This window comes from Carassius auratus, chromosome 35, assembly GCF_003368295.1.
Source record: "Carassius auratus strain Wakin chromosome 35, ASM336829v1, whole genome shotgun sequence".
In the NCBI taxonomy this organism is placed as follows: Eukaryota; Metazoa; Chordata; class Actinopteri; order Cypriniformes; family Cyprinidae; genus Carassius; species Carassius auratus.
Genome location: NC_039277.1, coordinates 2,557,752 through 2,570,018, shown reverse-complemented (window position 1 = coordinate 2,570,018; position 12,267 = coordinate 2,557,752). Strand labels below are relative to the sequence as shown.

The following is a 12,267-nucleotide window of genomic DNA, read 5'->3' as shown; positions in this document are numbered from 1 at the left end:
TTGCAGTTGCTCAGTGTTGCTAAAGGTTGAATGCTCTATCGTGTTTGAAAATAAACTCTACACCAAACCAAACACTAAACCTACCCAATAATTTTAACGTTTAATGTTATTTAAATATACATTTGCTTATGCAACCATACTATTTTAACTTCCTTCTATTTAGGTTTAAGCTATTTAGTTAAACTATAGTTTCACAGGATTCATATTTGAACTCTTCACCTCACAAGTGCAAAGATATATCGCGAGAGTTACCAAGCAAACCCATACATATGAAGCTGTATTTTTGACTAACATTTAAAGTATCAGTTTTCATGCAAAGACATTTTTTTTTAAGTTATAAGATTGTGCAATGAATTGAAACTGAAAACTGAAACTCTAGCCCTATTAATCATTCATTCGTGTGAGAAGGAAAATGTATCTAAATTTTCCTGCCTCTAGTGTTCATTTCAACTGGAAACTGCAGAAATTTGTACGGTAAGGGAGGTTTGTTTTTTTTCTTTTAATTTAAGTTTTGCAGAAACGTAGTTAAAGGCACTTTGTGACATTGTATGTGAGAAACTGTACGTTAAGCAAGCATGTTTTGATATTAGCCCACTTAGCTGTATGCGTATTGCGCAATATAATGTGACACTACTAGTTGTGAAAGTGAACATGTGTTAATGGAAAGATACACCATTTAAAAAAAGTCTGTCAACCAGTTGAAAGTTAGTCGTGCTTCTACTTTTAGTTTCACTAGTAAATCCCTAAAATTGATCAGGTCACCATCTACAAAGACTCAAACGATCCATTGACGGAAGTGCTGAGTTTAGTAAATCACAAGTGCTCCCAGCCGCATGGCAGAAGAGCTTTGCTGAGAGGCTTTGAGAATACTTAGTGTCACAACTCTTTTCAGACCGATGCGTCATGCACTCAGCTGTCAATGAGAAAATAGTCTAGGCTCACAAAATAATTCGTCAAAAAGAGCTCCACAAATGCCTCCACTCATGCGTCTGTCGTCATTTATCATGGAAAGCACTTGAGAGGCACGCCAATGCTACACGCTAATCACTCGCACCTGCAAACTATCCAGTTTGTTTTGAAATCCCGCTCGAAAATGCTAGAAATTAGCGTGCATTTGATCGACCCGTACAGTCTGCTCCCAGTTCTAAAAAATCCCTCCACTTGTGAAGTAAAAACAGAATTTATGTCATCTACATCTTTGTAAAGATTCACATTAGCGAGCTAGCGTTCCGCACACAAGCTTTGTTGACTATGCGTGGCAGCTCGCCTTGTGCTGCAAAAATTATCATTTTGCTTGTCATAATTAATAGTGTTTTAAAGAGCATAATTCCTCTGTTGATTTGAGAGTAACTTAATGAGCTGAGCAGATGTTGAAGTCGCCTCTTCAGAGGGGAAATATGGAGCCTCACGAGCCCAGTGAAATAAATTAGCACCTTAAGACTGTTTCTGTACGCCTTGTAAACGCATCTGCTGCGCTTTGTGAAAGAGATGCATCGGCACAGAAATAGGCACAAATATGATGTAAAATATTTCTCCCTAAATTAGAATGCAGTGGCTGTGCGTAAATGTTTGCAAGAAAGACCTGAGAGTTTAGGATAATGGATTGGGCAAAGTGAAAATAAATGTTTAAGGCTGACGGCACCTGCGTCTGTTATTGTGTTGCAGCACTGTGGGTGTGTAAGCTGGAGCGACTCTTCCCTTTTTCTAATATTGATTTATAGGTCACTAGCGGTGTGAAGTTTTCATGGTGTTTAACATTGCTTTGATCGTCAAAGCATTCAATAATGACTATAAGAATCTGACAGACCAATGCAACACAGCCAGGAGTATTTCTTTTATGTTATCAAGATCCTTTTGTCTCTCTTTTGTAACTTAAAGAACACATTGCAAATGTTTGAGAAGGTATTTCTGAGTCATATTGGTTATTTTACCATTATTATTGCATTGTCATCACAATGTTATTATAATACCAAACTGTGTGATCATATCAAACATTACAGAGTGTGATACAATCAACTACTGGACCAAAAAAATAAATAAATAAATAAAAATAAAAAAAATAAATCCATCAAACGCATTGCTAATACTGATGTTTGTTTTCCCTCCAAAAATTAAACTAAATTCCCAAGACAACTGTTTTGCTTTTAACAATTAGATTTGAAATATTTAAATAATAATAAAAATAATAGAAAGCTAGAGTATTGCTTAATAAACTGCATATAATATAATAAACATATCTTATTTTAATTCATTGATATTTTTATATGGTTTGTATACTATTCTATGTATAAATATTTTAACATTTATTTTTAAATTAATGTAGGCTACTTAATATTTCTTAATATTTTGAATAAGCTTTTTTTTTATATTTTTAGTTTTCATTTTAATACATGTAAAAGTTACATAGACATTTTACATTACAATTTTTTTCTTAGAAATGTTATGTGCTTTTGATATTTTTATTATGTTTATATTTATATTTACTTTGTATTTATGTGTTTAGCAATAGTAGTAGTAGTTTTATTATGTCAACTTAAACATTTTTTTTTCAGTTAGATCCCAATGCCACATTTCTAATAAAAAAAAAAAAAAAAACATTTTCTTGACTATCTGTTCTAGTTTGATTACCGAAAAAAAAAAAATACGTAACATATATTCACTATTCAGAGTTTTCCCTCAATAAACTAGTTGATGTAGCATGTGCTTTATAAGTACTAATAAACAGACAATATACTAGTAATAAGCACGCTAATAAGAAACTAGTTATTTTGAATCTATGGTATTTAACTTTTTTTTTTTTTTTAAACAACAACAACACCGATTTAATTACGATACCATGGCAATGAAAGGTTGTCAGTTTAATATTTTATACAATATATTAAGACATAAACGCAATGCACTGCATTGTTGGAATGTCCCATAATGCGTTTGCTTTGAATTCTGGCCTACAAAAGATCCTCAAATAGAGCTGTGCTTCAAACGAGGGAAGACAAAAGCAAGATAATAGGAAAGTGATTTTCAGTCAGAAAACACATAAAAGCCTGTATTCCCCCTCAATATTTCAATAGCAATTCCCGTTCAGACAGTCGAGCACCTTTGTGAGCACATCTGGTCTCAGAACTCCAGCCAAACCTCTCGTTTAGCCTCCAGCCATCCAGATCATATAAAACATGACGGCTTCTCGACACACAGACCAAACCGATTATCCTGACCGCAGCGGCAGAGCGCTTATATTCTGCTGCAACCTGCACTCGCCTTACGGAAAACCTTTCATTTCAAAGAAGCCTTATCAACACTAAAACCTTCATGATACACACAACAGACTCGACACACACACACACACACACACACACACACACACACAGACAGAGGAGTCCCTCCCCGCCATCTCTGCCAATTCAAAGCTATTACAGGCTCTCTTTCAGGTAAAGCAGATTACACTTCAGTGTCCATTAGGGTCATCATTAGCTTAATGTAAAGTCAATAGCAGTCAGAAAAGGTGCCTTTGTATTGAAAAGGGTTTAGGGCTGGTTACCCCTGTTATCCACACACCCCTGAACTTACATATGTGATAAAGATGTCACACAACAAACATGAGAAATGGCATAAATTCCACAAATTGACTGGTCAGAGAGCGCAAAAAAAAAAAAAAAAAAAAAATCAAAACAATATAATTTTACTTTATAAGAATTGTCCTTATTTAATTGTAGTATTATTATGCACATTATTCCAAATTAAAATGTTTGTTTTCTTGTGCTTTCCTAAAATCTGATGACTTCCACCATCCCTGAAGTGATTTTCCTTTTCTATTATTATTATTATTATTATTATTATTATTATTATTATTATTATTATTATTATTATTATTATTATTATTATTAGAAAGCCCAAAATATTATAATATAACAGAATATTAATTTAATATGTCTGAAATCATTAAATGTTAAATAATTTAGAAATTTAGTTCAAACTAAATACAGTTTTTTTCTGACACTTAATTAAATGAAGAGTTTAAGAAGTAAGACTTCATTATTAAACGTAATTTCATAATTTATTCTATTGTATTTTGAAATATGGTTAACATACTTTTGAATGTACTGACAAGCATATATTTTTATATAAATATATTCATAAATACAAATTTTTAAAGATGAAGCTGAACCTAAATGTACTGAATAACCAAGTATTTCACATGTGCATTAATGTATTACTCAACATGTCAATAAATAAATTAGTATACTATAAATCTGTGTGGCTTTTTATTTCATTAATATATAACGTTCATGTCCAGCTTATTATATATATATATATATATATATATATATATATATATATATATATATATATATATATATAAACCCGATTCCAAGTTGTGACACTGTACAAATTGTGAGTAAAATAATATACATATAATTTACAAATATCAAACTTATATTTTATTCACAATAGAATATAGATAACATATCAAATGTTGAAGGTGAGACATTGTGAAATGTTGTGCCAAATATTGGCTCATTTTGGATTTCATGAGAGCTACATATTCCAAAAAAGTTGCCACAGGTAGCAATAAGAGGCCGGAAAAGTTAAATGTACATATAAGGAACCACTGGAGAACCAATTTGCAACTTATTAGGTCAATTGGCAACATGATTGGGTGTAAAAAGAGCCTCTCAGAGTGGCAGTGTCTCTCAGAAGTCAAGATGGGCAGAGGATCACCAATTCCCCCAAATGCTGCGAAGAAAAATAGTGGAGCAATATCAGAAAGGAGATTCTCAGAGAAAAACTGCAAAGAGTTTGAAGTTATCATTATCTACAATGCATAATATCATCCAAAGATTCAGAGAATCTGGAACAATCTCTCTGAGTTAGCGTCAAGGCCGGAAAACCATACTGGATGCCTGTGACAGCAATGCATCACATACAGGAATGCTACTGTGATGGAAATCACAACAGGAATCAGGAATACTTCCAGAAAACATTGTCGATGAACAAAATCCACCGAACCATTCGCTGTTGCCTGCTAAAAATCTATAGGTCAAAAAAGAAGCCATATCTAAACATGATCCAGAAGTGCAGCCGTTTTCTCTGGACCACGGGTCATTTAAAATGGACTGTTGCAAAGAGGAAAACTGGTCAGACGAATCAAAATTTGAAGTTCTTTTTGGAAAACTGGGACGCCATGTCATCTGGGCTAAAGAGGACAAGGACAACCCAAGTTGTTATCAGCGCTCAGTTCAGAAGCTTGCATCTCTGATGGTATGGGGTTGCATGAGTGTGTGTGGCATGGGCAGCTTACACATCTGGAAAGACAACATCAATGCTGAAAGGTATTTCCAAGTTCTAGAACAACATATGCTCCCATCCAGACGTCGTCTCTTTCAGGGAAGACCTTGCATTTTCCAACATGACAATCCCAGATCACATACTGCATCAATTACAACATCATGGCTGCGTAGAAGAAGGATCCGGGTACTGAAATGACCAGCCTGCAGTCCAGATCTTTCACCCATAGAAAACATTTGGTGCATCATAAAGAAGAAGATGCGACAAAGACCTAAGACAGTTGAGCAACTAGAAGCCTGTATTAGACAAGAATGGGACAACATTCCTATTCCTAAACTTGAGCAACTTGTCTCCTCAGTCCCCAGTCGTTTGCAGACTGTTAGAAAAAGAAGAGGGACATGTTGATGCCATGAAATCTAAAATAAACGTACGTTTCCCTTAAAATTATACATTTCCTCAGTTTAAATATTTGATGTCATCAACATATGTTGTATTCTGAATAAAATACTGAAATTTGAAACTTCCACATCATTGCATTCTGTTTTTATTCACAATTTGTACAGTGTCCCAACTTTTTTGGAATCGGGTTTGTATATATATAAAATAATTATTTCAAGCCAAATATTCAGTTTCTCTCTTAAATGTTTCTCATTACATAAGTTAAATAAATTGCAAATGCCATTTTAAGCTCTTGCAGAGAGTATGGACAGTCATGTAAATCTTTAGCATGTAATGGGCAAATATTCCCGAGGGATGAATCTACTCACCGGCCTGGTTGGTGGTGACATTGAGCGAGACGTACTGGCGTGAAGGGGCAGTTAGTTCTGACACCCCGTTCACAGCCTCCACCTCAAAGGTGTAGTTGGTGTGAGCCAGGAGATCCATGACCATGATGGAGGTGTTCTTCAGACCCGTCTGTTGAGGCAGATATCGCACATGACTTCCACACGGTTCGTACTGGCCCGAATCTGTGCTGATCTTACTGCACACAATGTTGTATCGAACATCTTTCCGACCGCCTGTCTCCTCCGGGGCGCTCCACTCCAAGAAGACGCTGGTCTCATTCACATTGGAAATAGCATTACGTGGGGCCGAAGGTGCCTCTGCAAGACAATACATTATGAAGAGGAAATTCTAAATATTGTAGCAAAAATACAGCATGAGAATACACTTAAAGCAATAGTTCAGCAGTACAGACAAAAATGTACATTTGCAGGTCATCCAAGATGTAGGTGACTTTTTATCTTCAGTAGAACAGTACAGATTTTTAGCAGTAACTGTGGACCCTGGTGATTCATACATACCCGATGCAAGTCAATGGGTACCAGTACTTTCAGAAGCAAAAGAAAACAAAAACAACTCAGGCAACACATAAATTAATACCAGTGGCTCCTGATGATCTTATAAGGTCTAAGAAAAATCAAAATGATTGGTCTGAATATGATTTTCAACACCACTGCCTGCCTTAGGCCATCAGGGATTTCTGATTCTTTTCTGTGAACTGGTTCTTTCAGACAGCTTGTTTCCTTAAACTGGTTCAAATAACCGATTCACCGGTTTGTTTTCATAATCCCGCGATGACATAATATATTGAAGCACCCAATAATGGACGCAGCTCATCGAGTCAGTTCAGTTCAGTGATGCCTGGAGGAACTGGAGCACTGAATGAGTTCATTCATCCCAGGATCAGATACGCTGCTGATCAGGCGTCTGCAAGTGAGTTTTGATTGAGTAACTTCCGTGCTGCTCCAGCAGTGAACTGTTTTAATGAACTGGTTCAACTAGTTCACCAAAAAGAACCAGTTCAAATGATTTGTGATGGTTTGTGAACTGGACATCACTCATTAATGTTGTAAATAATGTTCAGTTTCTTGCACAGTTTCATTTTGCTTCTTAAGACCTCAATATATCATCAACAGCCACGGCTATTAATTTTGTCTTGCCTGTAAAGGTTTTTTCTTTTTTTTTTTTTTACTCTCAAAGCGACGGTAGCCATTGACTTTTTATGAATCACCAAGGACCATGGTCACAGCCAAAAATCTACTGAAGAAAAAAGTCACTTACATCTTGGACGGCCTGAAGGTGAGTATATTAAGAGTAAATCTTCATTTCTGGGTTAATTATGCCTTTAGCTCTTACTTGTGCAGGCCATGTTGGCGGGGTCTGATTGGGTCCGGTAGTATCCCTGCTCACACTGACAGGAGGTGGAGGCCTCAGCTCTGGTGAAACTTCTGGGAGGACATTTACTGCAGCTTTTGGTCTGAAGAGCTGATCGGTAAAAGCCCGGCTTGCACACTGCAGAGATGTAAAGCACAAAGGGAGGTGATTACATTACTGATGCCATCGATCAGTGCTGGCGTACTGCTTGTTAAGAGCTGATGAGAAAATTCAGTCGTTAAAGTCAAACATTCAGCAACTTCATTAGAAAGAACAGGTGCTTATTTCAATAGAGAGATGATGCTTTGAAGACACAGGGTTTAATGAATAGGTTAATGAAGTGGAGTCTATATTCATTTCCTTGGCTATCAGGCCAACATTAGTATTTTACTGGATTTATAAATGATGGGAAACATTCCATTTTTTATGTTTCTGAATTACTAATAATTAGCATCTGTTTATTTTAAATGTCATTCTTGTTGATGTGCAAGGCAAACAGGTAGAAAGAAAATATATGTGTACAGAAGTATTCAAGAGTCCCTTTTGCTCACCAAGGCTGCATTTATTTGATCAACAATACAGTAAAAACAATACTTTGTGAAAAAAAAAAAAAAAAAAAAAAAAAAAAAATTCTGCATCATTACTCCAGTCTTCAAATTCGGATGCGACTAATCTTTGTAAAATTGTGAATATCTTTACTGTAACTTTTGATAAATGTAATGCATTTTTTACTGAATAAAGCATTCATTTAATTAAAACTGATAAAAACAATTAAATGGTAATATACATTCATGAATAAAGACAGTTAGCAAAATGTTCATGCTGCTCTTCATGCTTGGACAGGGCTGTCAAGCAAATTAAATGAATAATAATAATAATAATAATAATAATAATAATAATAATAATAATAATAATAATAATTCAATATTGCTAAAAATCTTACTCTATGGGTGAGATGCATCTCTGAAATCTAATTTGCATATGGAACATTAAAATGTATGTAACAGGTTTGGCATCAATTATGATAAATAACATTTGAAAGTTATTGTATGGTGAAGGGCAATTGGCTTATTTTTTAGTCCGTTCCTCAGTCAAAGTTACTATAATAGTATACAGGTGTCATTTTAGGAGCTTAACAGACTTTCGTCAATATGCTTTCATTGTCTGTGAAAGAGCAGCCTGAACATTTCACTAAACTTCCTCATTTGGTTTCTGATTGACACAAGGGTAAATAAACACTAACATGAGTTGTATTGTTTAGGTGAACTACTCCTTTAAAAACAATTTCATGTATAAATCTTCACATTCACTCAAACATCACACTCATCCAACCTCTTACACAACAACATGCCCACAACGAATGAAAACCACAATTCACAATGTTACACCCACAAGCGGGACAAATGGATTCACTAGATCTGTTTTTTTTGTAACTACTTAAATGCTTCTCCATTCAGGACAGGTGCTTATGCACAGCAGACATCCTGTCAGCGCAAAACACATTTAGATAATGTATTGCCAAGGAGAGAAAGAGGGAGATAGATTATCAATGGCCTTGGCAGTCCAAAGTGCACACAAAGACATTAATTAAAAGCCTCCCTGGTGTGCATTAAAAGACAGACAGCAGAGGTGCGCTGTGAATTCAACCCAACTCTGAGCCACGGCCAGAACAAGCTGAAAGAGGCAGCTCATGCAGAATAATATGATATATAATATCATTCAGCATTTAACTATTATTAATGCACCATATTCAGCACTTCTGTAGTATTTGTGCTTTTCCCTGAAGTTCAGGAGAAGAGATGTAGTTTTGCTACTTTGCCATAAAAGTCAACATGACTTAAAATATATATATATATATATATATATATATATATATATATATATATATATATATATATATATATATATATATATGAGCGTGTGTGTGTGTGTGTGTGTATATTGTTATTTTTGAGGTATTTATTTTTATTTTTTAATCATATGAGTCTAGAAATCATGTTTAAAATCATTTAGTATACCTCGGTTGTTTCCAAAAGGGGGTGGAATAAAATAGGAAAAGGTTTGAATGTATTTATTTATTTTATTTTATTTTATTTATTTATTTTTTCTGCAGTCATATATGCATATATATGCATATGGTTCCTACATGCATCACATGACTAAACACATGCTATTGTTTCTAGTACTTTTGGTATTTGGTATCTAGGTTTTTGGTATTTGCGGATTCATCCACATCATAAAACATTTTGCTCTGAGCAAAAATTAAATCTCAGGGAGGACAAAATGCCAAAAATGTAGAGAAGTTCAAGTAGTAAACGTAGTAAGTTAAAGCATCTGGATTAATGTGAAAGTAGCCTTACTTGTTACAATCTAATCAATATTGGATTGATAAATTCATTACTTTCTTCTTCTTATTATTGAATTAACCCATTTTACTTGAAAATGTGTCAGATTACTATAATATTATGCCAACCGCTCTATGGCCCATACACGCAAACAATGATGCATCTAAAGATAACTACAACAATAACTATGCTACTGTAGTGTCCAACCCAAGAAATAACACGTGTTTAAAAGTCTAAAGTCAAGTGGATTCTGATTGTCAGTGCTTTTATTGTTCATCAGCAGTAAAAAATAAAAAATAAAAAATAAAAAATAAATAAAAAACATTTTGTAAGTGAACCATTATGTTCCGCTGCATTGTTATTGTTATAGTTATGATGTGGTCTTCCCTGTTCTCATATAACTAGATAGATTTTTATACCTTTATAGTTATAGTTTTCATTATAGTTATCGTGTTTGGTGTAAACGACCCCTTACACTGATACTCTGTAAAATATTAGACTGAATTGCAATTCTAATCTTTCAGAGTGACTGGCAAATGTGTTTTGCCAAAATGGACAAAAACATGAAGTAAATGTTTTAAAATATTATCAAAAAGGAAATGCGTATTGCAGTTAAGTTATTGTTAGGTTATTGTGCATTAGGTTGATATGATATTCTGTAGCCTAATTATCTCTGTGCTCAATTCTCTCTTCATCTGTTGCCACATCACCTGAACTAATGTATGGCAAGTATGTCTTTCTCTTCTGCATGAGCAACATATCCATCTTTTTCAGAGTTGCGCTGCTGTGGCCTCCAGACGAGATTTGCTCAGCTGTAGCCGTCTGTCTGAGGCCGTAAATAGATCATCTTTGCCACATTGGCAGCGTTTAGATGAGACTTTCCTTGCATGAGCTAAATGGATTGCTTGTTTCAGGTTAATATGGTGAAAGATTGTGTTTCACAGAATAAAGATGCATATATGTTCCGAGGTTGAGTTAATAACATAATTTTCATTTTTAGGTAACTATAACTTTAAAATCCCCTGTTTACTTGCCCTGATGTTCTTTTAGAGAACAGAGATCGACTCTTAATAACACACAACTCTAAGTGACCTTGCAATTATACAATTTACCTACATACGGCTGGAAAATACTGACGCTTTCTAAAGCTCAAAGTCTTTTTATTATCTAAATGGCCATGAAAGAGTTAACAGTTTTCCAACAGCATGTGTTTTAGTGAGATTATGTGTCATTCGTATAATATATGACATTTATATAAAACAATATGTATTGTGAAACCCACTGTTCAAATAAATAATAACATAAAACTAATTTTGAAATGAACTGAACCCTAAGACACTAGTGTCACTGGATATTGTAAGAAAAAAAAAAAGGTTAATTTTAAAATTTTTCATAAAAAATAGACATGAATATATATATATATATATATATATATATATATATATATATATATATATATATATATACATATATACATATATATATATATATATATATATATATATATATATATATATATATATATATATATACATATATACATATATATATATATATATATATATATATATATATATATATATATATATACATATATATATATATATATATATACATATTTAGGGGTGTAACGGTTCACAAAATTCACGGTTCGGTTCGATACGATACACTGATGTCACGGTTCGGTTCGGTTCGGTTCGATACGTTTTAGATACAGCAAAATGTAAAAACATCTCAACTTTTCAGAATGCCGCAAGCGCACCGCGGGTCATGTGACAAGAACCAACCAATCAGCTTCATCCTTTCCCGTAACAACGTTGAGAGCTCAGCCAAGATGAAGGAACAGCTGATCATAGTTGTATATGGATTGCAATTTTGAAATAAATTCAGTAGCAGAGCTACTGCAAGCGATTTTTAGAGCTGCAAATCCATTTATCCTTCGCTGAAATTTCCGCGTCTCATGGAGAGAGCACGTCATTGTTGCTTAGCAAAGACAGACGCCTCATGAGCGCTTCTGCCCGAGCGCTTTGGAAAGGAGGAGAAAGACGCGCTTAGCGTTTTCCATGCGTTTTTAGGCACGATATGTGAACGGCCCCTAAGGCGCTCGCTCACTCAGCACGCGCTGAAGGCTCGTTGCAAAATGTCGAATGCATTTAACAGACCAGAAATATAAGATCCTAAAATAACCAACAGGTCTGGTGTTTGGGTTGGATTCCCTGTAAGCTATAGTGTCTAAATGCTGCAGGGATAGTTTGCTGCGTGCATGTTTCTCCTTTTTTTTCGTCTTTTCCCAGATAGTACTGACGCATATATCCCAGATATTCCCGCTGTTTTTTTTTTTTTTGTTTTTTTTTTGTATTCCCGCTGGTGTACCCTGTCATGTTGCAGATGCGACATACCGTTGTTTTTTTATCCACCACTCTCTTGCCATCACCATTATAGCTTAAAGGGAATCCAAAGTGCACCCAAACACCAGACCTGT

At 34.6% G+C, this 12,267-nt stretch overlaps 1 protein-coding gene across 2 annotated transcripts in view; it reads right to left on the bottom strand.

Annotated features, from left to right (window-relative positions):
* LOC113054027 (ephrin type-A receptor 5-like) overlaps positions 1-12,267 on the bottom strand; it is a 102,634-nt gene that overhangs the window by 41,961 nt on the left and 48,406 nt on the right. For both annotated transcript variants that reach the window (XM_026219294.1, XM_026219295.1), the window contains exons 4-5: positions 7,423-7,578; positions 6,051-6,386 (exon numbers count right to left, since the gene is read on the bottom strand). In XM_026219294.1, the coding sequence (XP_026075079.1) occupies positions 6,051-6,386; positions 7,423-7,578 (492 nt within the window). The remainder of the gene's footprint in view (positions 1-6,050; positions 6,387-7,422; positions 7,579-12,267) is intronic.